The sequence below is a fragment of the Elephas maximus genome, chromosome 27 (assembly GCF_024166365.1).
Source record: "Elephas maximus indicus isolate mEleMax1 chromosome 27, mEleMax1 primary haplotype, whole genome shotgun sequence".
Classification (NCBI taxonomy): Eukaryota; Metazoa; Chordata; class Mammalia; order Proboscidea; family Elephantidae; genus Elephas; species Elephas maximus.
In genome coordinates, this window is record NC_064845.1 from 3,571,187 (window position 1) to 3,597,489 (window position 26,303).

Consider the following 26,303-nt stretch of genomic DNA (forward strand, 5'->3'; position numbering starts at 1 on the left):
TGAGGCACAGGCACCCCGTGTCCAAAGGACGTGCTTTGCTCCTTTGGTGATATGAGGTCCTCCGGCTCGCTCCTTTTTAGGGGCTTTCAGGAAAGTAGAGGAGAGGGCTGATATCACTAAGCAGGAGAGGATATTCAGGCAAGTGTGAGAAAGACCATACCTGGAAACGGCACACACCTTAGGATGCAGAGAAACCCCAACACCTGCAGGCTGGAGAGGCAAGGCCTTCTAGAAGCCATCTGAAAGGAATGACTGGCGATTGATAATTTAGTCTGCATGGCATTCAGACGAGTGGTGACTGTTACTGGGTGCCATCAAGCTGGTTTCAACTCCTAGTGACCCTATGTGACAGGGTAGAACTGCGCCCTAGGGTCTTCTAGGCTGTAATCATTATGGGAGCAGATTACCAGCTCTTTCTTCTGTGGAGCTGCTGTGTGGGTTTGAACCACAAACTTTTAGGTTAGCAGCCAAGCTTAACCGTTTGGACTACCAGGGCTCCTTCAGACAAGGGGACCCACCCAGTCCACCCCAAAATGGAGGTTATTTCCCCAGTGCTCTAGGATTTAAATTGTTTTCAACGCTAATTATCTCTCTATTCTTTTTAAGAGGGGAAATAACCAACCTGTAAAAGCAAGCCTCTTCTATTCTGCTTTAAGGCTGGAAAATGCCAAAGCTCTCTCCAGAGATGATTTATGTTTTGGGATCAGGAATGGAGGAAAGAAGCAAAGCTATTTCCTTGAGGGAAGCCAATGAGCACCACATTCATAAAATTCGTAATAACTACCATTTACTGAGCCTTTGGAAACCCTGGTGGCATAGTGGTTAAGTGCTATGGCTGCTAACCAAAGGGTTGGCAGTTCAAATCTACCAGGTGCTTCTTGGAAACTCTATGGGGCAGTTCTACCCTGTCCTATAGGGTCGCTATGAGTCGGAATCGACTCGACAGCACTGGGTTTGGTTTTTTTTTGGTACTGAGTGTTTACAATTAGGCACTGTTGTGGATTGAACTGTGTCCCCCCGCCCCCCCCCCAAATATGTATTGAAGTCCTGACCCCTGTAGTTATGGATGTGATGTTTGGAAATAGGGTTTTCTTTTGTTATGTTAAAGAGGTCATACCAGAGTGGGGTGGGTCCTAAACTGTATCACCTCTGAGTTATGAAAAGAGCAGAACAGACACAAAAAACTCCTTATGAAGACAGCCAAACACGGCAGATGCCTCTACAAGCCCAGGAATGCCAAGGATTGCTGGCAACTACTAGAAGCTGAAGTAGGCAAAGAAGGTCCTTCCCCGAGAGCCATGCCCTGAACTCAGACTTTCAGCTGTCTGAACCGTGAGAAAATAAACTCCTGCTTTTAAAGGCAACCCACTCGCAGTGTAATTTGTGACAGCAGGCCTAGGTAACTAAGAAAGGCATTGAGCTACGTGCTTTACTCACTTCATCCTCACGAACCTTAAGGGGAATAAGCCGTTATTATTCTTTTACAAATAAGGAAATCAGAGTAATGAGATGTTTATAACTTGCTTAAGGTCACAGAGTGAACCTGACCCTACTAATGCCCGTGAATTTCCATTAGTCTATAAACTAGCCCCAGCCAGATTTGGCCCACCCCACACATACAGAAGGGCCAGCTGTGACTGCTAATCGACCTCAACAGAGGATGCAGCCACTGGTGGAATTAATCAGAAGGAACATCATCACCTGGGCCCTATTCCGAAGCGAGAAGTCTGACAAGAACCAAGTCACCTCCTGTTTCCTAGCCGCCTTCCAGAATTTTCCCTCCTCAGTACACCTGCGAGGCTGCCATCTTGCTGCCCAAATCACATATAAGCCCTGCTTCCCCGTAGCTTGGAGAGTCGGATCTGAGGAACTTCCTCCTGGCAACTTGCTCTGCACATTGCAATAAAGTTACTTTCTCTTTCTTAACGACTGGTGTCCAGATCACTGCCAAGTCTGAGTGTGCTGAGCAAGGATCTACCTTCCCGGGTTCGGTAACAACAGCAAATAGGGTCTGAACTCAGGACCGACTCCTGCTTAACCACCCAAAACACACAAAGAACCTCAAGCTGGGTTCAAGAGAAAGGTTCAGATCACGTTAGTGTCACAAAACTCACCTCATCCTCCTCAATGTTTTGATTACCATGTACTGGGATGGCCCTTAGTTGACCTTGAATCGACTCGATGGCACTGGGTTTGGTTTTTTTTTTTTTAGTTGACCTTGGGAGTTTGAGTTTGATTCCTTAATCAATGTTAATTTGGGGATTAGATACATTTGAATTTGATTTCATGTTAGAACCCACAGGATGCCAAGTGCATTTGACGAAGGTTGACTTCCTGAAAGCTTCCATTAGCAGTTCTGTTGGTCATGGACTAAGGCAATGCTTCTCAAAGTGTGGTCCTGAGACCACCAGCATCAGCCCCACCCGCAAGCCTAGCAGACAGGGAAATTCTCAAGTCTCACCCCAGTCCTACTGAACGAGAAAGTCTGAGGACAGGACCCAGCAATCTGTGTTTTTCACAAGACTTCCAGGTCATCTGAATGTAGGCTAAAGTTTGAGAACCACTGTTCTAAAGTGTTAGGAAGTGGTACAAATTGAATGTTTTTTTCACATGGAAAAAACATTGACTTTAGGTTTTCTTTATTTCATTCTTTTTCTTTTTCCTTAAAAAAATGCTTTTACCTCATTTCCAAATCTTCGTTCTCCTGTGGTACGAATTTGTACAAGGCAACGTAGGTGTTCATCTGTAATGTGTCTTTGGAAAGAGGTTCCTGAAAGAGAAAATAAAAGAAAAAATGAGAGAAACAAGAAGGAAGAAATGGAGAGATGAAAGAGAGAAAACGGAAAGCGAAAAAGTTTATATAATTTCAGTGGACAGGATCTTAAGTGTTAAAAAATCTAACCATCATTAAAGGTTTTCTTTCAATCTTAGGTTTATTTTTCATTTCTTAGCTGAATTTGATTCCATTTCAAACCATTTGAAAACAATTATTTGGAACTCTTCCTCAGAAATTCTACAATTTTTTTCAAATAAAAGTGTTTTTTTTTTTTTTTAATATAATTGTTCATGAAAATGATACGGGTTTGGCCCCAGAAATGGGAATATTCTCTCCATAAAAAGCGGGACACATCAGTAGTAGTAAATAACTCCTACTCCCTAAAACTGACTTTTTACCACCAAAAAAAAAAAAAAAAACCCCAAACCCTTTGCCGTCGAGGCAATTCCAATTTACAGTGACCCTATAGGACAGAGTAGGACTAACCCATAGAGTTTCCAAGGAGCACCTGGTAGATTCGAACTGCTGACCTTTTGGTTAGCAGCCGTAGCACTTAACCACTATGCCATCAGGGTTTCCAGTTCGCCTAAATTTTGGTACCTAGCATATCAAAGGGACCCAGGTACATGAATCTGGCAATCCATTCATGTTGTAGAAAAAGTATAGAGTTAGGCATCACACTGATTTAATTTATATCATGGCACTGCCATTTACTGGCTATTAAACCTTGGGGATGATAATAAAAGCTACTGCTTTTGACAGCTTACCATGTACCGTGTGCCAAAGCATCACGGTACACGTATCATCTCACTCCAGCCTCACAGTGACCCTGTGGGGTAGGTCCTATTGTTGTTCCTAATTTACAGACTAAAAAACAGCTATACATATGTCTGTAGTAATGTAAGAGCTATACAAATATTATCTATTCATCAAACAAATGTTAGTGCTACATAAATTTTTACACTTCATAATTTCTATAATACACTTAAAATTATATTACATACTATGTAATATATAATTGTACAATATATTTAAATACAATAAAAAGAATTAAAATATGCTCTATATCTATAAAACATAAACAAAAGTTGAACACACCTCCATGTATCCTTTTTACCTACGATGCACTTTGCTATTTTCCTATCTATTCCATTCTTTGCTTTGCTATTCAAGGCTCAGATGTCCTATGCTATACGATTCTGTTCTATTCTGCTCCATGTATCCTATCCTATTCTAATAATATCTATACATATATAAATGAACGTATAAAGATTATAAATATATACTTAAGTATTATAAAATATAATCATATTAGAGAATTAAATACTTGACACATTTTGTAACATATACTAACTTGTATATAACGTAGATAACTGAAACAAAAGTTAACTCAGAACAATACATACCCTTACGACCTTGGACACACTGTGACATTTTTGTTCTATTCCATGCTATCCATGCTACGGTATGCTTTGCAAATTATCCTATCTATTCTTTAAAGATGCTAGGCTGGAGCCCTCCGAATTGATTTCATGACCCACTTGAGTCGCGACCTGCAGTCTCCTGTCTGGGTCTGTCTTCTGTGACATCCATAATTACCTGGTGGTTTATGTTCTTTGCTTGGTCTCTGAAATCGTCAGTGCCATTTTCTGGATACGTAAACACTGAAGGAGACAAGAGAAATCAGGAGCTTCATGAATCCAGTCACCACGTTCGGGAAACGTGCCTGAAATATGTCATTTTATCTATTCCACGTGCCAAAGCGTTTACCTTGCTGTGCCTTGCCTTTTCCTCATCCTTTGTGATCCAGCCTACAGGTCACCTTCTAGGTGATGCTTCCCCTGCCTCGCTGTGGATACTCTGCCCACCTTCTTTGTGCTCCCACCACCCTGTTCATGCCTCCAGACCAGCACACATCCCCCTGCACTGCTTGGTAATCATGTGCCCAACACCTGGCCTCACTGGGCAGTGTTCTTCTCATGAGCAGACGCCGTATTGGCCGTCTTTGCTGAAGGTACTGAATCAGTTGTTAATGGGATGGTGGGTGAGACATGACCCAATTCAAGTGCATTGGAATTACCTTTTCTAAATGCCAGATTCTTTTATCTATATTCAACATCTTCATTCTTGTTTCTTAATGATAGCTATATTCTATTTTGCAGATTAAAGCCTTAGTTTTAAGCTTCAATATTTCCTTGATCTGTTATTGTCAGTGGACTGGGGCTATTATTTGGAATGAAATATAATGCAGTGGTTTTCTTTTAATTTGCTCTTGGAATGTATAATTCTCTTCTTTCTGCATTTATAACAGCCACTCTGTGCCCTTCACTGAAGAACAAGTCTTCTCAACCTGGGCAAGGAATTTTCACTGCCCACATACACAGCTATGGCAGCTCACTGAGGGGCTCTGCCTTAGCTACCTTGATCAGCCATATCTACCACTATGACCAATAGCCTTATCATTACGCTGCACATATATTCCTTAAAGAAAAATGTGGCAAATATCTCTGTGCTTATATAGTAGAATCGTGGTGTCTATATTAACCTAACATTTTAAAATAACACATTGCCACTTTATTCTGCCCCTTGATTTCCCTTCAAATTATCAAGGAAATATAAACAGAGGAAGGGAAACATGCCATGGAAAGTTCTAGAATCTATTTCGGTTAATGTAGTCACAATCTCCACTGCCCTTAAAATAGGCCCATTAACTCCACAATTCAGAAAACATGCTTCAGAACAAGAGCCCCTGTAAAAGTACAATGCTTATTCAATATCTATGTTTTGCAGTTGATAGTTCCAGGGCCTAAGGATGCAACTCCATTATCCCTGGGAAGCCAGCTTGCAGCTGCTGGAGGAGCTCTGGTTTGTGGGTCGGTGGAAAATGAAGGTCCCATCATGGGCTTTGTCTGCTTCAGTCTTTGGCCTCTCAGCTTGGTGTTTATCATTTTAAAAAGAGTAGGGACCAGCAACACTTTTCCCTGGTACTACGTGACTATCTGAAATCCTCCCAATATTCAGTTCCGTAAGTATAAAACTGGATACTTCTAAAAGAATATTGACTATTTGAATGGATGCAAAGAGAATCTTCATAGAAAATTCTTGTTTATGGTTAAAAATGTCAATTAGATGCTTGTTGGACCTTCTCATTCACCTGCTGTGTCTCTCACGTAGCCCGTTGCTTTGTCTCCCTGCCTAAACTCCCTGATACTAATTCTGTCTTCAGCTATGTCTAATGTGTGGTTAAACCTATCAATCAGATTTTTATTATTTTTTGAATTTCTAGAAATTCTATTTTATTCTTCAAATTTGTTCAATTTTGATAGTGTATTGTTCCTTTGTCACATTTTCTAGCCTATTTTAAACAGTTTTAAGCATATATAACTATGGTGTCATTGTTGTTCGATGCCATTGAGTTGATTCTGACTCACAGAGACCCCACGTGGCAGAGTAGAGCTGCCCCGTAGGGTTTTCTAGACTGTAATCTTTATGGGATTAGACCACTAGGTCTCTTTCCTGCAGAGCCACTGGGTGAGTTCGAACTGCCAACCTTTTGGTTAGTAGCCAATCCCTTAACCCTTGCACCACGAGGGCTCCTTACATATAATTATGTATTTATTAGATAATTCCAATATGTACAGCCTCTGAGACTATGACTGTAAAATTGGTTGTTTCTGTTAACTCTCACTTATGGTGGCTCATTTTCTGGTGTGTTTGGTGAATTTTGATTGTTAGCTTATGTTCTTTGAAAGTTCATTTGTTGGACATTTTTGAGGTTTGGGTTTAAATTCTCTTCCTCCAGAGAAGGTTTGCATTGCTTCTGCCTGGTGATTTTATCACCTCTGGTTCACTTTAAATTTTCAGGTTGTTTCACTTTGTTCATACAAGTAGTATAAATTTAAGCCCTAAACCCACGTAAGAAGATTCTCCTTCCTCCCTCCCTCCCTCCCTCCCTCTCTCCCCTCCTTCTGTTTCCCCTTGTCTTTCTCTCTCTCACTTTCCCTCCCTCCCTTCCTGTCTTCTCCCTCCCAGCTCTTCTTTTCTTCTCCACCTGAGTCAAGGCCAATACAGGCATTTTACTTTACCAAATTCCTCTGCAGGGCACTTCTCATCTACTTCCCACTGAGGATGGCTCTTGGGATATCATCAGTTTTCCAAAGGGCCTCTCATCTAACCTATTGCTCTGCTTACCCCCCAGGATCTGTCCTCCATTGCCCATGCACAGGGACTATGATTACCTAAGTTGAGCCCCCAGGAAAGTGGCCCTCACCTGGTTAGGTCTCTGGATTCACACTTTATTGTCGTTTCTAACTTCCAAGCAGTTGCATTACTTTGCTGCCAGTTCATTATTTATTTTTAATTCTTTTTTTCCTAGCTGTTTTAGGAGTGCTAAACTGGGAGAAATTTCTCTGAATACCCAGCCCTCCACATTGCTGCAAGGGAACTGCCTATGATTTCAAAAGACCTTTGTCTGGCCTGGATACTAGCTGTATGTTGCAGAAACACACCACACACATTTGCATCTGTAATTTAGGAACTGTCTGCTGGAGGGGGGCAAGAACCAGGGGCATCTGCCAACAGTGAATTGTGCCATTAAAATATCTGCTTCCTTTTTTTTCAGTGACAACTTGAAAATTTGGGACACAGAATTTGTGCATGTCAAAGGTAAGGCTAAATTTACCAAATCTGAGCTTTTCTCTTGGGGCAAAATGGCTTCAGTGCAAATCAAGATAATACTGAGTTTTGTTACATCCTCAGTGGATGTGAAATACCCAGCCTTTTTTTTTGAAGAATATTTCTAGGAATTTGTATTGCTTGTGTTCTGTTCCCTTTGCTTCTCTTCCAGAAGACTATGGTCCCATAGAGCTATGCGGAGACGCAATTATTGAAGGCAGCCAGTAACACTGGCATTCGGCATTTCCAGCTGAAATAAGCAGCCCCTAGATTTTACTGCTTCCTTTGCTTGTCACTTGGCTAGGAGAGAAGTCCCTAGCAGTTGAGCTAAAGGTGAAGACAACAACTTTCTCATGTTTATTCATGATGTATCCCCAAGTAGTACTGAAAACAACAACCGGAAACAGACCTTCCCAAGATGTCTCATAAGCAGTGACTGCTCTCTCAGCAGTGACAAAATTAGTAGGAGCTTCGCCCTGTTCTGAGGCGGCTATCCACCACCTGTCAGTTGTCACACTGTGTTGGCTTGCGTGTTGTTGTGATGCTGTGATGCTAGAAGCTACATCACCAGTATTTCAAATACCAGCAGGGTAACCCGTGGTGCGTAGGATTTGGCAGAGCTTCCAGACGAAGACAGACTAGGAAGAAAGGCCTGGCCATCTGCTGCTGATAACTAGCCAATGAAAACCCTACAGCTCCCAATAGAATATTGTCCAATATAGTGCTAAGAGATCCGCCTGGCTGGCAGAAATGATCTCTGTAAACACTGCGTCTTTTCTAGGACATAAACATGTAATGCTGAACCAGTTGTGACTGGAATCCAGGGCACTGCTTCCCAGGAGGAAGCCCCCTGCCTGCACAGGTGGGAGAAGAGCAGGGGAACTTGGACCACACACGCAGTGCGTTTTCTCTACGTTGCTTCTCAAGTGGCGTGGACATTGGATTAAAACCAATCAAAGGAAAATGTTTTGAAGCCAACTGCTGCATAATTAATCCCCTTAGCTTCTAAGTGGGCATCATGGTAAAGAAAGCCATTGCTGATTATAGGAATTATTAATAGATCTCCAAAGTTTTTTAGAGGCTTCTTGCTTGCTAAGTTCTTTCAACAGATCTCTTTGAATGAGGCTCTGAAGATGCTTCTACATTTCTTGCAGTTTAACATAAAAGAGACAGCAAATAATCAACTGTCATCTTGGAGTAAATTACCCTGTGCCTCAGTTTCCTTATCTGTACGGTATGTAGTGTGTGTGTGTGTTGGATGGAAGCAGGTTGGACTACATGATCTTAATCCTACTTTTCAAACTTCGACAAGCATATGCATTATGGAATTATATGAGCTATGCAGATTCTGACCCTGCAGGTCAGATTCTGCATTTTTAGCAGGCTCCCAGTTGATACCCAGGCTGCTGGTACAAGGGCCACACGTGGAGCAGTGAGGCTCTAAGCTGAATCTCTGACTCTCTATGACCTCATGATGACTTTTACTAATATAGCCATGTTTCACATCGATGGTTCCTGAATATGACTCTTAGCAACGTAAAATCCTATTAAGACCGCCTTTTAGAGAGACGAAACTCCCAGGTCAAATAGAGGCCATCACTACTAAAGGAATGGGTGCCCAACAGCATCAAGAGAGCTGGAATCAGCAGGCGGCGAGGACTATGTCACATTCAATGAGGAAGTCTTTTCAGCAGCACAAGCTGTGCTATCAGACTCTGGGATCGACCTCTCCTTTCCAACCCTTGTCCTCACAGGAGCGCAAGCTCCAGCCCCATCACACCATTTGCCCTTCTTTTTGACAAATGCCTTCCACGTTTCTGATTCCACTGTAGTCTCCCCTTCATGCTATTTCTGATGCTGGAATGTTCAGCTCCTCCCCTGTCCCCACCCATATCTGCCTGTATGAACTCACTCATGTGTTAAGGCCAAGTTCAGATATCACCTCCTTCAGGAAGCTGGGATAATCCCCATGGCAAGATGCAACCTTCCCCCTCTGTGGTCAAACAGTACCACAGACTTTGGCCTCGAGTGAAATTGTCTTCATATATCTTCTCCCCTTTCTGTGCGACCCCTTTCCTCTGCTGGAGATGAAGCTGGAAGTCATCAATGTGTGGATGGTATTTATATCTATTCTCTCATCTAAAGATCACAATGAGCTATGGATTCAGTGTTGTTCTTATCTTCACTTTGGAGATGAGGTGTCTGAGGCGGAGAGAGACTAGGTCACTGTTCCAGGGCACAGGATCTGGCAGTCGGGCTCCAGAACAAGGATGGACCAAGGACCTCATCTGCCCCAGTGCTGCTAGTGGGAAGGAGGCCATCAGTGATGCTGATGATAAGGGCATCGGGGGAAGGATGAAGGCAGAAGCCAGACTCTGGGGACCGAGAGACTGACCAGAGCTGAAGAATTAAAACGGCGACTCTGTTTTACACGCCATTCTCTGGGGAGTTAGGTCCTCAGGCCCTGAGGAACTCTGGGGGTGCTGACCAATTCAGTTGCTGGCTCTGCAACACTGGGCAGACTTGGGCTGGACGGCCCTGCCAGGTGATTGCCCGGCTGTGAGGCTCTGCCTGGGATTGCCCTGCTGTGAGGCTCTGCCTGGCGACCAGCACTCTCTGACTTGTCACCCCAATGGCACTGCTTGCTAAGTGCTCAACCCATGTTTGCATCGATCTAAAAGCGCAGTTTTCCCCACGCGATCCTGAAGAATCCTTACCCTCGCAGTGAGCTTTAACTGATGTGTGCGGGCTTGGCAAGGAGGGGGCCATGGTGAACACGGGCATTTATTTAGGAAGCAGAGTCGTAGGGGGAAGCTAAGAACATGCTGCCTTGTGGGAATCACACAGCCACAGTCCTCACTAGAGAAGAGGCAAAAATGAATTCCTGGAGCAAAGGAAGCAGACGTGCTACCTTGTAAGACAGCCTGACCGAAAAAACCAAAAAACCAAAATCCTACAAAAACCAAACCAGTTGCAGTCCAGCTGATTCTGACTCATGGGGACCCCTTGCTGTCAGAGTAGAACTGCAGTCCACAGGGTCTTCATGGCCTTCCTTCTCAGGTACCTCTGGATGGGTTGGAACTGCCAATCTTTCGGTAAGCCCCCAAGCACGTAAGCATTCACACCACGCAGGGACTCCACAAGAAAGCAGCTACAGTGTTCAATGTGGAACTTCTGCTTTCCTCCCGTCTGGGAGAGGCAAGGGCAGGTGGGCAGGTGGAAGATCTCTCCACGGCAGCGTGTCTTTGTGCTTCGAGTCGCAGGGGCGAAAGCTGGGGGGATGACTCCTGCCTGGAGAATGCATTTGGCCCAGATGAACAGCCCGAGTCAGGAGCTGCAACCTCACTAGGCTCTGAGTGACCTGAAGACAGCTTCTGGGACCTACTAAGTTTTGCTGGTGATACCAAAATCCACACCAAACCTGCTGCTGCTGAGTCGATGCGGACTCACGGTGACCCTACAGGACAGGGTGGAGCTGCCCCATGGGGTTTAGTGCGTGCTTAATGAATGTGCTTTGGATTCATGAGTGAATATTATGTAGTTGTTGAGGTCAAAAAGGCTCGGCAAGAATGCAGTGAATAGGGGCTCGGTTATGAGGTTTCTTTAGGCCCTGGTTTAAGAGGTAGTTCTTTCTAAATGTTAGCAAGCACAAGCATGTAATCAGAATTTAATGACTATTTTCTAAGTTATCTTAACAAGGGCTTCAAATTATCATAAGGTCGTTGTTGTTAGTTGCCATCAAGTTGGCTCTGACTCATGGCAACCTCATGTATGACAGAACGAACCATTGCCTGGTCCTATTATAAAGTTAAATAATGATAATAAAGAACATTTGGCTGGATCGTGCACATCAGTTTTCGCATCTTAGTGATCTCCGCGGGGGAAGGAGCCTGGCGTGAGGTCCACACTCCCCTAATTGGCTTCGCTCCCACCCGTTTGCAGTTACCTCTGGTGTAGCATCAGTTAGCCTCTCTGTGGTACAGTTTGGAGCCCTAGTGGCCCAGTGGTTAAGAGCTAGGCTGCTAACCAAAATGTGGGCAGTTTGAATCCACCAGCCACTTCTTGGAAACCCTACAGGGCAGCTCTACTCTGTCCTATAGGGTTGCTATGAGTTGGAATCAACTTGACGGCATCGGGTTGTTTTTTTTCTTTTTTGGGTGGTACGATTTGCTAATCTAACCCAGGTCAGTGGAGAAAACGATGCCTTAACAAGAAGTTCTAGAGCTAAGTCTACAAAGCATGAGAAATCAAGAGTCAGATTGAGAATACTGTGTTCAAATCACTGAAACTGACTACAAGCTAGGACCAGTTCCCCTCCAGAACACCAAACACTTGCCCAGCTTGAACACCACAGTGAGAGAAGTCGACTTTGCTCACGGCTGACCCTGATGGTTAGTGGGGTTCACACCGGTGCTGGGATGACGCCTGACTCTAGGCTCCCTCACTCACCACTGTTGCTGCGTTTCCTTGGGTCGCATCCACCTCCTGGCCCGTCAGCTTCTTCTGGAACCTCCACAAGGTCTGATGTCTGGGAGAGAAGAAGAAACAAGGTAGAATGAGCAAGATTCTATCAGTGGGCCAGGAGAGCAGAGCTTTTTTTTTTTTTCTATTGTATTTTAGATGAAGGTTTACAGAGCAAACAAGTTTTCATTAAACAATTAATGCACATATTGTTTGGTAACATTGGTTGCCAACCCCACGACATGTCAGTACTCTCCCCTTCTTGACCTTGCGTTCCCTGTTACCAGCTTTCCTGTCCCCTCCTGCCTTCTTCTCCTTACCCCTGGGCTGGTGTACCCCTTTAGTTTCATTTTGTTTTATGAGCCTGTCTAATCTCAGGAGTGACTTCATTTCCGAGCTAAAAGGGTGTCTGGGGGCCATATTCTCGGGGTTTCTCCAGTCTGTCAGACGAGTAAGTCTGACCTTTTTTCGTGAGTTAGAATTTTTGCTCTACATTTTTCTCCAGCTCTGTCCGGGACCCTTTATTGTGATCCCTGTCAGAGCAGCCGGTGGTGGTAGCCGGGTGCCATCTAGTTGTGCTGGACTCAGTCTAGTGGAGGCTGTGGTAGTTGTGGTCCATTAGTCCTTTAGACTAAGCTTTTCCTTGCGTCTTTGACATTCTTCTTTCTCCACTGCGAGCAGAGATTTTTGATGTCAGTAGAAGAACGAAGGCAGAATCCGCATGACCCTGTCTTGAGAATTCAATTGTTGCTGTCTTTTCTGCTTGGCTAATTTCAGAGAGGCTGTGTGTTCCCTTGTGGGCACTGTGCCTCTCCCTTCAAGTGTGCATGCCAGGCACAGGGCTTGGCAGAGACGGGTGACTGGCCAGCACTGAAGAGATGCCTAGACATACAGGCTACGTGTCGGCCTCTTCCCAGGAACAGGCAACGGAGAGGGGTCAGAATTACTGCTCACGCCCTATCGCTAAAAAAAAAAAGGTCTCAGTAAAACTATAGCTCTTCCTATAGATGATTTAAAAAAATATTAATAACAGAGAATGAGATGTGCAATTAAGGGATGGATTACCTAGATAAGAGTTAAATGCTGTTTTAATTGCTGCAAAAATCAATTAAAAAAAAAACTCTTTCTTTACTAGAGAAGTCATAATCTTTCTTCCACTCCAGTTACAGAAATAACAATAATGATAATAGTAATGATGACATTAGTAATAATAAAACTAAACCAGTGGCCATGGGGTCTACTCCTACTCATGGTGCCCCCCTCCATGTGTCAGAGTAGAACTGTGCTCCAAGGGGTTTTCAGTGGCTGACTCTTCAGCCAGTCCTTTCTTCTGAGGGGCTTTACGGGTAGACATGATCCTTCAGCCTTTCGGTTAACAGCTGAGCGTATTAACCCTTCGCAGCATCCCGGACTAACCGCACTTTAAATAGCTAATCCAAACCAAACCAAACTCATTGCCGTCGAGTCAATTCAGACTCATACCGACCCAGTTCTACTCTACAGAGTAGAACTGCCCCATAGGGTTTCCAAGGAGTGGCTGATAGATTCCAACTGCCGACCTTTTGGTTAGCAGCTGAGCTCTTAACCACTGTGCCACCAGCGCTCCAAATACCTAACAGTTACTTATAATTTATTACATGCTATTTTTAAGTGCTTTATATGTATGATCTCATTTATTCCTTATAGTAATCATATGAACTAAAACCAAACCCATTGCCCTCGAGTTGATTCCGACTTATATTGACCCTATAGGACAGAGCAGAACTACCCCATAGGGTTTCCAAGGAGTGGCTGGTGGATTCGAACTGCTGACATTTTGGTTAACAGCCGAGGTCTTAACCACCGCGCCACCACGACTCCGTAATCGTATGATGCATCTATTTTTTCTATAGGAGTCTGAAGCCCGGGGGGAGTCAACAGCTCTGCTAGAGGACCCGCATGACAGAAGTAGTGGACCCGGGCTGTGAGCCCCAGGGGTGGCCCTGCAGTCTATGCTTTCAAGCAGCGTGCTTCATCCAGTGGTGCTGGAGCCGATCACACCGTCTGGCGAGAGCGTCCAGTGTCTATCATGTAGGTAGCTTGAAATTGGCCACGGTGGGAGTATTTACACCACGGACATCGGTGAATGCTGCAGATCAGGGTCCTGCTCCAGCTTGTGGTTAAGCATTTATCAGCACATCACTGAACGCCTTTTTCAAAGGGCCAGCTGCTCTAGCCTCTTCAAAATGGGAACTAGGGGGTCTCAGAGGAAAGCCACATTTTTAAAAACTATTTATTTATAGCTTGGAGCCCTGGTGGTGAAGCAGTTAAGAGCTCAGGTTGCTAACCAAAAGGTCGGCAGTTCAAATCCACCAGCCACTCCTTGAAAACCCTACGGGGCAGTTCTACTCTGTCCTATGGTTCTAGTTCTAGTTCTATGTAGCTATGAATCGGAATCGACTCGAGGACACACAACATTTATATCTTATCAGATATACAATTTAGCTTTAAGATTTTTTTTATAGCCATTCTTGCTTTCATGACACATCAGAAAGAAAGAAAAATAAAAGGCATAGGGCCTCTAAGTCACTCATTCCCTGCTCCTTTGAAGCTCATGATTTCTGCACAAAAGTTACTTTGCAGAGAACTTCATCTATATTAATCTTATGAAACTGAAGATTACCAACTCCTTGCAACCAACTCCTTGAAAGTTTTTGAACTTGGTTTCTCCTGGCCTTCCCAAAGCCATCCAGCCAGAACATCAAATATTCCAGAACCTTTGAAGAGCACATTAAAGAAAACAACGGTTTAGAAGCAGCGAGGCAGTGGCTTCCTGACAACGTCAACAGAGCGCCTCTATAGCCCTGGCAGAAACGAGCCTGTGGACAAAGCTTTGCCATGTGGGGTGATGTTAGCTTTAGGACATAACAACACTAGAAGAATGGCAAGATGCTGAAGTTCATTACCAACAGACCCTGCAGGAAGGAAAAAAAAATCATTTTAAAGCACCAATCAATTGTGTTTGTTTTCTTCCACTGAGGCAAGCTGGGCCCTGGGGAGAGTGAAGTGACAGATACTTATGTACATTTTGATTTGTCTTTGTCTCTTGCAGCTCACAGAACAATGCCTTCAGAGAGCAAAACTCCAGGAAATATTCACTGATGTACCAGTGCCGGTATAACTGGACTGTGATGAATGGGCCCTTGCTGACTTCAGAAAACCATGCTTTTTGCCTCCAAAGCCCTAAATAAAGCTATTTTAGAAACAAAAGCAAACTGTCCCCCTGGTGGTCTTACTGCTGCATGTTTCTGTTAGATGCCGTGGAGGTTGTCCCTGGTTCTTGGCGACCCCATGAGCAATGATCAAAATGCCGCCTGGTCCTGAGCCAGGCTGCAGATCGAACTGTTTGTTGTGCTCCGTAGGGTTTTCACTGGCTGGCTGCTTAGCATCCATCATAAAGGTGGAGGCTGAGATGCTCACTGACCATGGTGGAGTGTTTCCAAAGCCGTCTCCTCGTCCTGAGCTCAGCAGAACTCAGAACTGCAGGAACAGCTGCTTACTGTGAGTCAAGGCCATCTCTGCCGGGCTTCCTCTGGGCTCTTGCATCTCTGGGTTGCCTTTTCATTTGCCTTTCCACCAACGCCAGCCTCACACAAGCCTGAGGGATGTTTGCCCTGGTAATGAGGGAGGATATAATGGCTTTCACCAGAGATGTGGAAAAGGCCTGCTTAGTCTGTGGGTCAAATTGGACAGAGGTCTTTCTGTTCCGGCCAGCTGTTTGTGCTTTTCCTTTCAGGCCAGCGGTGGCATCTCCAAGAAGCCTTGACATGTAAGGGTGGATGGCTGTAGGCTGAGAGCCAGCACTATGTGGCTTTTGGGGCAGCAGCTCATGGGCAGCAAAGGTCTTCCTCGCTGGCCTGAGAAAAGACACACATGTGGGCTTAGAGTCACGCTTAGCATCTTCAGATCCAGCCTGATGGCCACTGGAGATTTGTGATTCAAAAGGTATTTACAGAGAAAAGGCACAGTGAGGGGGAATCTGAGAATCAAAGAGGAGGGTTGGCAAGGGCTAGGACGGTTGCCAAGGGCTGACGCCCTGGGAACAAACAAGCTTAAATCCCTGATTTAACTAAGTGTTTCTCAAACTTTGGTGAGCACTGGGATCACCTGGTTGCGGCTGAGAACGGGGGGGTGGGCGGGGGTGGGGTGTGAAAACAGATTTCTGGACCCCACTGCCCAGACTTCCTAATTCTGTAAGTCTGATGTGAGAAACCTGGGTTCACATTTCTAACAAGCTCCCAGATGAAGTGAATGCTGCTGATCAGGAGACCACACGCTAGAAACCACTGATTTCACTCACTGAGAGCTCAGGCCCTTTTTAGACATTAAGAGCGTTTGGCTGAGGAGTAGGTCCGTTCATTCACCACAGTTCGTGGGAATCTACAACGGGCCAGCATTTCATAGGCCAGTGTCTGGAAACTTCCGTGTGTATTGGAATCACCTGCAGAGCTAATAAACAGCACAGGGGCCCAGGCTTGCTGAAGTCAAACAGCGCCTGGGCCTTTCTAATATACCAAGCTCTCCAGTGGATTCCGATACCCACCAAAGGTTGAGAATCACTAATAGAAGGTAAGAGAAATAAAAAGATGTTAGTCATTGTTTAATGACAAGCAAGTTTGTTCTGTAAACCTTCATCTAAAGTACAATAGTGAAAAAAAAAAAGAAAAGTAAGAAAAACATGTGAACAAAGAGTCCCTGCATTCAAGTCACTCAATCTAGTTGAGGAGAGGGCTGGAGAAGAGGGAGAAAAATGATACGAAAAAGTGAAAATTACTAGCAATATGCAAATTACTGTAATTAAGAAACTGGCTGCTATGGAAGCCCATGGAAGGGATATCCAACCCAGACCATGAAGCTCAGAGAGATGCTGTTTGCAGACAGGAAGAGGCCATACCAGGGCAAGGACAGGGCAATGCAGAGAACTGCTTCAGACCAGAAAAACCGAACCTGTCGCTGTCCAGTTGGTTCTGACTCATAGCAACCATGTAGGACAGGGTAGAACTGCCCCATAGGGTTTCCAGGGAGTGGCTGGTGGATTTGAACCACCGAGCTTTTGATTAGCAGCTGAGCTCTTCACCACTTCACCACCAGGGCTTCGTGCCGGAGCTTAGGACATGAGAAATGAAGTGCTGTGTAGATCTCTCAGGGTTTTAGGGTTGCTTCCAGTGTCCCTTGTTAGCTCTTCCTTAGTTTTTCAAGCATTTTCCTAGAGTCCACTACTTGCTAGGCACTGTGCCAGGACCTGGTGATAATGCCATGAATAAGAACAGGGCCCCAACCCACAGTTGCTCAGTAACTAGTTCAGGAAAGACAGGCAAAAAGAGATCATTACAATGCAATGATTACAATGCTTGTTATTAGTTGCCACTGAGTCAACTCTGACTCATGGGGACCTTACACACAACAGAACAAAATGTTGCCTGGCCCTCTGTCATCTTCATAATCTGTGGCATGTTTAAGTCCATTGTTTCGAGTATTGGGCTAGTCTCCCTTGTCCTCACTGGTACTCTGTTTCACCAAACATGATGTCCTTCTCCAGCAACTGATCCTTCCCGATGATGTGTCCAAAGCAAGTGAGTTGAACAATGTTTTGTTGTGAGCCATAGGGTTTTCACTGACTAATTTTTTGGAAGTAGATCTCCAGGCCTTTCTTCCCAGTCTCTCTTAATCTGGAAGTTCTGCTGAAACATGTCCTCCTTGGGTGATCCTGCTGGTATTTGAAACACCGGTGGCATAGCTTCCGGTATCACAGGAACACACAAGCCGTCACGGTACGGCAAACTGATGCACAGGTGGTAGATATGCATAGTAACCCACTGCTGTCGAGTTGATTCTTACTCATAGCCATTCTATAGGACAGAGTAGAACTGCCCCGCAGGGTTTCCAAGGAGCAGCTGGTGGAGCCGAACTGCTGACCTTTTGATTAGCAGTCGTAGCTCTTAGCCACTATGCCGCCAGGGTTTCCGATGTGCATACTACAAGAGAGGGATTCTTGAAGTCTTGTAGAAGGGACAATTCACTAAGCCTGGGGGAGCCAAGGAGCTCTTCATGGTTTATATAAAGACCAAGCTGGATCTTAAAGAATTTCAACTGGAAGAGACAGCATGTTCAAAGGTATGGAGGTGTAAAAAGCTGGGTGAGATCATGGGAAGGTTGATCTTTAGGGTTAAAAAAAAAAAAAAAAGGCAAATGGGCATAATTGTCAGGTTGGGTACGCCTGATATGCCAGGCTGGAGCTTGGCCACTGTCCGTCAGGCATAAGTGAATCAACACTTACAAAAGTTGCTTGAGGTTGTTTTTTAAAGGCGGATAAATCTAAAGGGGTTGTTAAGGGTGGAATCAAAAGGAAGAGGGCAGCACAGTTATTCCTCTGTAAAATCCACATGAGATGCACTGGTGTAATGACCTGCATCTGCAGTACTGATGGCAGAGGGAAGGGGTGCATGCCATACGTTTCTGAGTTCTCAACTACAGGACCTAATCCCCAACTGGATATAGCTTAGTTGGACATGTTGATTTTGACATATCTGTAGGACTGATGAGGAGCTTGGGCAAGAGGTTAGGACTGGTGACAGCTAAGGGAGTCATCAGCTTAGAGATGGTGATTGGATAGGAGGAACATGAAAAAGATCAACCAGGAAGAACATGTCCAACAAGAAAACCAAGCAAGGGCAGACCACTGGCAACACCGCAATTTAAGGAGTGTGCAGTGTGATAGATCGCTTTTGTGTGTGGCCTTTCTAGCCGTGGTCTTGTAACTCCCACCCAAGTGATTGGGCGGGACTGTGTGATATGGTCGTTATGGCCCACCAAAGGGATTCGTCAGTTTTGCCATCCCACTGGGCTTGAAATGAGCCATCCCAGAGGCAGGAAGAAGAGCACACCACCACCAAGGAAGGAGAGACCAATAGGAGATACCCTCAAAAGACGGTGCAGTGGGCTTCCTGGCCCATGGAATGAGAAAACCGAGTGCCTTTGGGCACAGACTGCAGGCCAGGGAGAGATGTGTCTGCAAGCTGTCCTGATGGAAGAACTGTATCTTCGAGTGTTCCTGAGCCTGAATTGTAACCTGTTACTTGCCTAATAAACCCCACCGTTGTGAGTATGGTCTTTGAGTTCTGTGTGTCCATTGCAATGAATTACTGAACCCAGCAGAGAAGTAGAGAGTGCTGTGGGAGGGACAGTTGGTGTCAGAGTTGGTAAAGATGGCAGAGAGAAGAGGTATGTCTGACCCCTGCCTCACAGAAATTAGCCTTGGGCTGTTGGTCTTGCTTCTCCTTCCCCCATGTGAAGTTAGAAGAGGTCGGATGTTGCCTCCACGCTGTTGTTACAGAGTGATTTGAGGATACATCAGAAGAAGAGACAGGCCAACCAGGAGAAGAGCAGAGCGGAGTCCTTGATGAAGTCAGGGGTTTCCAACAGAGCCTAAGAATGGGCTCCTTTAAGGCTTTGGGAAAAGCTCCTCTCAGATAACCCATTTGCCTTATTAATAGGTTACAACCTTGTTTAACTCCCCAATACCTTAAGTTCAAAGAAAATCCAGCTAAGGCTTAGATGCTCAATGAAAACAGGGCAGCAACAACTTCCATTTATTGGGTGCCATTTATGCCAGGCCTTGTGCTAGAAACTTTACATTTGTTAGTATTATTATTATCCAACCCACACAGCCATAACACATTAATATAAATACAAACCCTATCCATATGCACTTGGTATTTTTTCACCACCATTTAGCACCATTTCCATCCTTCCTTTAGAAAATGAATTAACATTACCATTTGGACTGCCAGTTTGATTTATAGCTTCCCTAGGGAGATGATCAGCATTCCAGTACCTTAAAATATCACAAATCATGCCTTCACTGCTGCGAGGCAAATGCCTACTGAAGGTCAACATTTTCTATCCTACTATCAATCCTTCAGCACTCGGGTGGCATCATTAGTATAGTATCTTTAGCATACTGTGTTATGTACTTATTCTTCATGAAATAGGATATGACACATGTTACAGATTGAATTGTATCTCCCAAAAATATTATTTGTAAATCCTAACTCTTAGGCCTGTGGATGTAACCCCATTGGGATTAGAGTTTTCTTCGTGATGTTAACGAGGTCATATCAGTGTATGGTGTGTTTTAAACCAATCACTTTTGAGATATAAGAAGAGCAGATTAAGCACAGAAGCAAGCAAGCACAGATAGGGGAAGATAGATGCCACATGAAGACTGCCAAGGGACTGAGGAACAGAAGCTGAAAAGAGACAAGGACCTTCTCCTGGAGCTGAAGGAGAGAGAAGTCTTACCCTACAGCCAGCACCCTGAATTCAGATTTCTAGCCTCCTAAACTGTGAGAAAATAAATTTCTATTTGTTAGAGTCACACACTTGTGGTATATCTGTTATAGCAGCACTAGATAGCTAAGATAACATGTAGTTTTTGATTCCAACCCATGGTGAAGGCAACATATAAAAGTGAGACGAGAGAAGCTGAGGCAAGGATTTTCCCCCAGAATGGACAAAGAAGCCTAGAGCTGGCGCCCTAAATTCAGACTTCTAGGCTCTTAAACTGTGAGGAAATACATTTCTGTTCGTTAAAGTCACCCACTTGTGGTATTTCTGGTATAGCAGCACTACCTAAGCCACCTGGCCTGCCCGGGACCACCATGGGTGGAACTGAGGGAGGGAGAGGACAATTACAGAGGTTCTGTGAGGCGAATCAGAGCCACTGCCAGAGCTGCCCTTCTTTGTTCTTTGGGCCAGGGAGGTGCCGAAGCGGAGGGTCTCGTAGACAGGGTCCACCTTATTGCCACAGGCTGCAACAGAAGAGAAAGCTCATCTGAGACAAAGGTTTCCTCAACGACCTGTCAGGAACCCAACCAACCACCGATCCTGTCTCCTGAGTTAACAGCATGTGGGAAATTGGTTCAGTGGACCCAGCGGACTCTGGAAGAATGGGGACTTTGTGGTCAAGCTTTCCTTACTTACATGGATCCCTCCAAAATGTATTTGCCAAGACCCTCTACTGCACCGCATACTTCCAACAAGAACTCTGCTCCCAACCTCTTCCCGATTGGTTTTCTTCTGTGATTATCCATCCTGAGGAGTCCAATTTTAAGTTTCTTTCCAGAAACCAGCTTTATTTCCTCTGTGGGGAGCTTTGCTCTCCAAGGTAAAAAGCCTGAGACAGAGTTTGTTCAAGTGGGCAAGTGCTTCAAAAGAATTTGGCATCACCAGGTCTCATGAACTTCTAATTAAAACCTTAGTTTAAAACTTACCACTTTAAAAATTCCCCCAAAAGAGGCAAAAATAGATGTAGAGAATTTCGGGGCGGTGGGGGGGGAGTAAACTGAATGATATTATTAAATAAGAAATCCAAGCCAGAAATATCTATAAATACGGGACATGTGTCTTGTCCTCATTAAGGAATAATGTATTCATTGGATTTCTGCTAAGCATTGGTCTGTGATTTATATTTATTTTTACAACATTTATGAAATATGGCTATTGCTGTTCTCATTTTAAGGGTCTGACAGGTGGAGTAACTTGTTCATGACACATAGTTGGTCAACAGGAGGGCTGGGCTATAAACCAGGTCTATGGGATACCACACTCCATACTCTTTCCAGTCTACCATGCTGTTGACGGGTGGCGTGGGGTATGAGGAACTTTTTGGACTTGGGTGTTTTAGAGCTTCATCAGGGAGATGATGAAAATTCCTGGAGAATTTGGTCCATGGTACACTTTCCATCCAGCAACACAAATAAATAATCAAAAGCCAGAGAGCCACCAAACAAACGAAGACATCCCACTGGTTTTCAGGACTGGAAGAACAGCAGCCTTAATGCTGACATTGCTGCTGAAAACTTGATCCATCACCGTCTGAACTCACCAATGGGCATAACTTCCTTAATGCATCCGAACTGTTCGTGAATGAGCAAGGGGGAGCTGTAGTAACGCCGGAACCCCTTCGGCTGGAGAGAGAATGAGAAAGAGAAGGGCTTAGTGTAACTAAAGGTGGACAAAACAACACAAGAGCCCTAAAACAAACCAGTTCTGTTCTTCAGAGGCACCTCCCTGTCTCCCTTTAAGATGATGACTTGTTCTATAATTTATCCGTGTTGGGGAGATACAGGTGGCAGTAGGCAAGGTATGCTCCATCCAGAAAGCAAGCTCCTGGCCCTACTATATCCCATTGTTGGAAGGGAACTTAGTGGTCTGCCCCCCAGTCCCCACTAGGACTCCAGAATCTTCTCCAACATTCCTGTCAAATGGTTTCCTCCTTTGTTTGAACACTGTCAGTAACAGGGCACTCACTCACCCCGGAGGCAGATCTTTGGGGACATTACCTTTGATTGTTAAGACTTGGTACCTGCAGATCTAGGTCTTCTCCCTGGAGCCACAAATGATAATTGAATTCCCTTCTGTGTGACAAGTTTTAAATTTTTTGAAGGGAGCTGTTATGTCCTAAGTATTATCCAAGGTAAACATTCCTGGTTTCTTCTACACTTCTTTGGCCATCTTAGGTTCAAATACCCTCAAAAGTGCTCTGGATTACTGTTTTCCAAGGTGTGCCACCAGTACTGAAATCCACACTCTTGAGGTGACATTGTTGGCCCATAATGGGCCAGGGCTATCCAACGTCCTTTGGTTTGGCCATCATGCTTCAGCTAAAGTGGTACAGATTTTTATCACTCTCTCCATTTTTGGTGGTCAGCTCTATCCCACTCTTGACACCCATTCCGTTGGTAGCCAATAAGGACTAGAGTGGACCAGCTGTCATTTTGCCTGGGACTGAGGGAGTTCCCAAGATGTAGAATTTTCAGTTTTAAAACCTGGACAGTCCCAGGATACCAGGGACTTTAAGTGCTAAAACAGAAAGTCCCAGCTTGGGACAAGCTGGTCACCATAGTAAGGACCCTGAGTTCTTTTCACACATGGGACACTTGTCTATTAGGTTGACAACGTTCTTCCTCTACTCAATCACTTATATGGACCAGGATGCCAAGCTGGCAGGTCAGGGATTCGGGGACTGCCTTCCTATGGCCAGTTCTCAGGGCGCCGCAGGGAAGGAGCTTGGAGAGTATGATCTCAGCAGAGCAAGCAAGTGCCCCGGGCAGGATGTCCTGGGGCTCGCTCCCGGCGTGAGCCCTTACCAGCTTGCCCACGCACCGCTGGGGCGCTAGGCCGTCCATACACTTGTGGTGGATGCTCATCTTACAGGCCTTGCAGCGCAGTCCGTACTTAGCGTTGGTTCCTGTCGGGCACACGGTGAACTCTGGTTAGGACACAGCCTGCCTCTTCCTGGTGACTAGTCTTAAACTGAAGCCCTGGTGGTGTGGTGGTTAAGAGCTCAGGCTGCTAACCAGAAGGTCAGCAGTTTGAGTCCACCAACCGCTCTCTGGAAGCCGTATAGGGCAGTTCTACTTTGCCCTATAGGGTCGCTATACATTGGAATTGACTCGATGGCAATGGGTTTGATTTTTTTTTTAAGTCTTAAATTATGGAAAAATAGGTTGCTCCCATAACCAGGTAGTTCCTCTTTCCTGTGGCTTGTGCATGAAGTTTGCAAAATGGACAAAATACTAGGGTAGATTCTTCTACCTTCTCCCACATTTCCTACCAAAGGTATCAGCTCTGGTTTCTCCCCACTACTTGCCTATTCATTACTCCAGAAAAGCTCAGCCTCCTCCACTTTCTTTGTTCCCTCAATTCATGCTAGCAAATTCCACTTTCTTTGCCCTTTGTATAGGTGACTCATTTCTGCTCTTCTGTATGAATTACTGAGTAGTGCAAGTCCTGATATTTCCCCAATTTTCACTCATCTTCCCATCACACAGTCTGAGCTGTTGGACAAATTCTCAGGAAATTGATCGATGGGTGAGGGGTTGGGAGGGCAGGGTCTGTGTGAGAGCAGGGCTGATGGTGTTCTAAAGTGGGAGGGAGGGCTCAGTTAGACACCAGCCCCTGCAGGGGAAAGAGGAGGAGGAGGTGGGTAACAATGAAACCCTGCTGCAGAATGCAGGAGTCACTTAGCTTTCTGGAGAGGGTACCATAATGCGGTGAGAAGAAGGAAGGCAGAGGAGGAGGGGGAAGGCAGGGAGCCATCCTGGGAATTGCACTGCTGCACCAAGGCTGGGGCGATAGGGCGACATAAGGGAGAACAGACAGGGGAGTGGTGTCTGGGAGGCTTAGGAGATGGTAGCGGCACTGGGTACCTGTATTTATCATTTTAGAAAGCAGCTTGATGGAGGCTTGAAAAGGATGTTAAGATGGGATGTTTTCTGTCTCCATTTAGGCTAGGACACGAGTATGCAGGACGAGAGGTGCCAACTGCTCTGATATACCACAGTAAGGTGGTAGGCCCCCAGGCAGGACTCAAAAATGAGGTGCCACAATGACTTCCACAGCTCTTAGTTGACCAGGCACCTCAAGTGTATTACAAAAGGTGGGAGGCTGGAGAGAGGATTTCTTTGTAAGTTGCTGAGGAACCTATTAGCTTCACTTTCACCTCTCTATCATAGTGGGGAGGACGGAGGTGCTTCCTTCTCTCCTCAATCCTACTGAGAAGGACTTCAAAGACGCTATTTTGAAAGCTTGGCCCCTGTCTTCTGGAGTCTGTGGGATACATGGTGTGACCATACCATGCGTGGTGAAGTCAATGGTGAGAGGTGTGGGCAAGCAGCAGATCTGTTAGCCTACTGGGGAATGACGCCATGTGGGGAAAGCCTGCGCTCCAAGAGCCTGTGAGGGTGAATGACGTGTGAGTACTTCCTGTGGGTCAGAGGTGGATCATGTGGAATGCCGCCCCAGAAGTCCTCCTGAGAGACATCAGGACCCTGGTACAGTTTGTTTAGAATGGAGATGCAGAGATTAATATGACTGTGTAGTTGAGACATGAGGCCACGGGTACCCCACTGCATATCACAGCCACTTACAGACACACTATGAGGATAGTCCGAGACCCTTGTCTCCACCATTGCCTCCCTGTTCAAGCCACCCTCATCCCTTGCTGGGATTAATTCTTAACTGAATTGCCTTCCTCTGTTTTTGCCTTTCCAATGTCTGTGTAGTGGCCAGAGTAATCGTTTAAAAATGTTATCAAATCAGCTCCCTTTCTTGCTTAATTTTCTTTTTCAGTAGGTCCTCCCTGTCTTTCTGACATCATACAAAATGCTCACCATAGTGGTGAGGTTCTACATGATTTGGCGGGAGCCCACCTCTCTGTCTTAGGCTGGCCCCTCTTGTTTGCTATGCCTTCTTGTAGTTCCTTGAAGGCACACCCCCTTTAATCCCAGGTCTTTATACACGGTGTTCCCTGTGCCAAGGATGCCGTTTCTGTCACTCTTCACCTGGCTGGCTCCTACCCATCCCGCGGATCTCCTGTTATTTCTTCAGTGAAGCTTTTTTGACACACTCCTATGAGTCGGAATCGACTCAATGGCAGTGGGTTTATTTTTTCCCCCATCTGTTAAATTATCCTTTTCCTATTATTCTTTCTCACGGTACTCTGTTGTTAGCTTTCACAACATTGATCACAATTATTATTTATTTCAGAGCTCGTTTTTTGTTGGCCTTTTTCTCTGGACTTTGAACTCAATGAAGCTAAGAATGGTGTCTGTCCATTTGCCATTAAAATGAGCTCTGAGCACGTTCATATGTATTAGTTATGTAACACCTATAAATATGTATTAAACGAATGAACGAATTCTTTCATAATCACACATATATTGAAACAGCGGTGACTGCTTCAGAGAATTTCAGTGACATTGATTCATCAGTGGCGTAGACATAGTATTCAAGAGATGAAAGAGGACTCGAAGTACATCCGTTTCAATTGTTTTGTTTTACAGAGGAGAAGCCTGAGGGTGTGAACAGAAGAACAAGTTGACCCAGGTCAGGGGAGGTACTGCCTAGTTTTGCCCTTTCATTGCTTGACTCAATCATTTACTTCCATTATTTGGGTTATTTAGTCTACATGGAGATGCAGCTGGGGCTAATTAGATGATAAAATAAAGGACTGCAAAGACCTGCCTGACTTTCTATTAGGAAAAGCAACAGACAAACTTTTGAATGGACAAATACGTGGAAACTCTGCAGAGGGTATTACCTGAAAACTCCCTCCAGGAAGGCATCATTGAAAACAAAGTGTGTCTGCTGCTATAAGCACAGACAGAAAGTGGAAGTGACACATAAACACAGCATACATTATTGACTATGTGTGCTTGTTTATAAATACTAGTTGGAAAGTCCCCTTTCCTTTTTCAGAACAACCACTTAGTTGAAAAGCTCTGCAATGCCTTCAAAAGACTGGACTTTGAAAGCAATCACTTATTTTTTGTTTTCAAATTAGGGAATG

The 26,303-nt window shown here is 44.9% G+C and overlaps 1 protein-coding gene across 3 annotated transcripts in view; it reads right to left on the minus strand.

Annotated features, from left to right (window-relative positions):
• STAC (SH3 and cysteine rich domain) overlaps positions 1-26,303 on the minus strand; it is a 135,245-nt gene that overhangs the window by 37,021 nt on the left and 71,921 nt on the right. For all 3 annotated transcript variants that reach the window (XM_049870908.1, XM_049870907.1, XM_049870909.1), the window contains exons 3-8: positions 23,101-23,201; positions 21,837-21,918; positions 20,645-20,760; positions 11,900-11,978; positions 4,376-4,440; positions 2,682-2,770 (exon numbers count right to left, since the gene is read on the minus strand). In XM_049870908.1, coding sequence (XP_049726865.1) covers positions 2,682-2,770; positions 4,376-4,440; positions 11,900-11,978; positions 20,645-20,760; positions 21,837-21,918; positions 23,101-23,201 — 532 coding nt within the window. The remainder of the gene's footprint in view (positions 1-2,681; positions 2,771-4,375; positions 4,441-11,899; positions 11,979-20,644; positions 20,761-21,836; positions 21,919-23,100; positions 23,202-26,303) is intronic.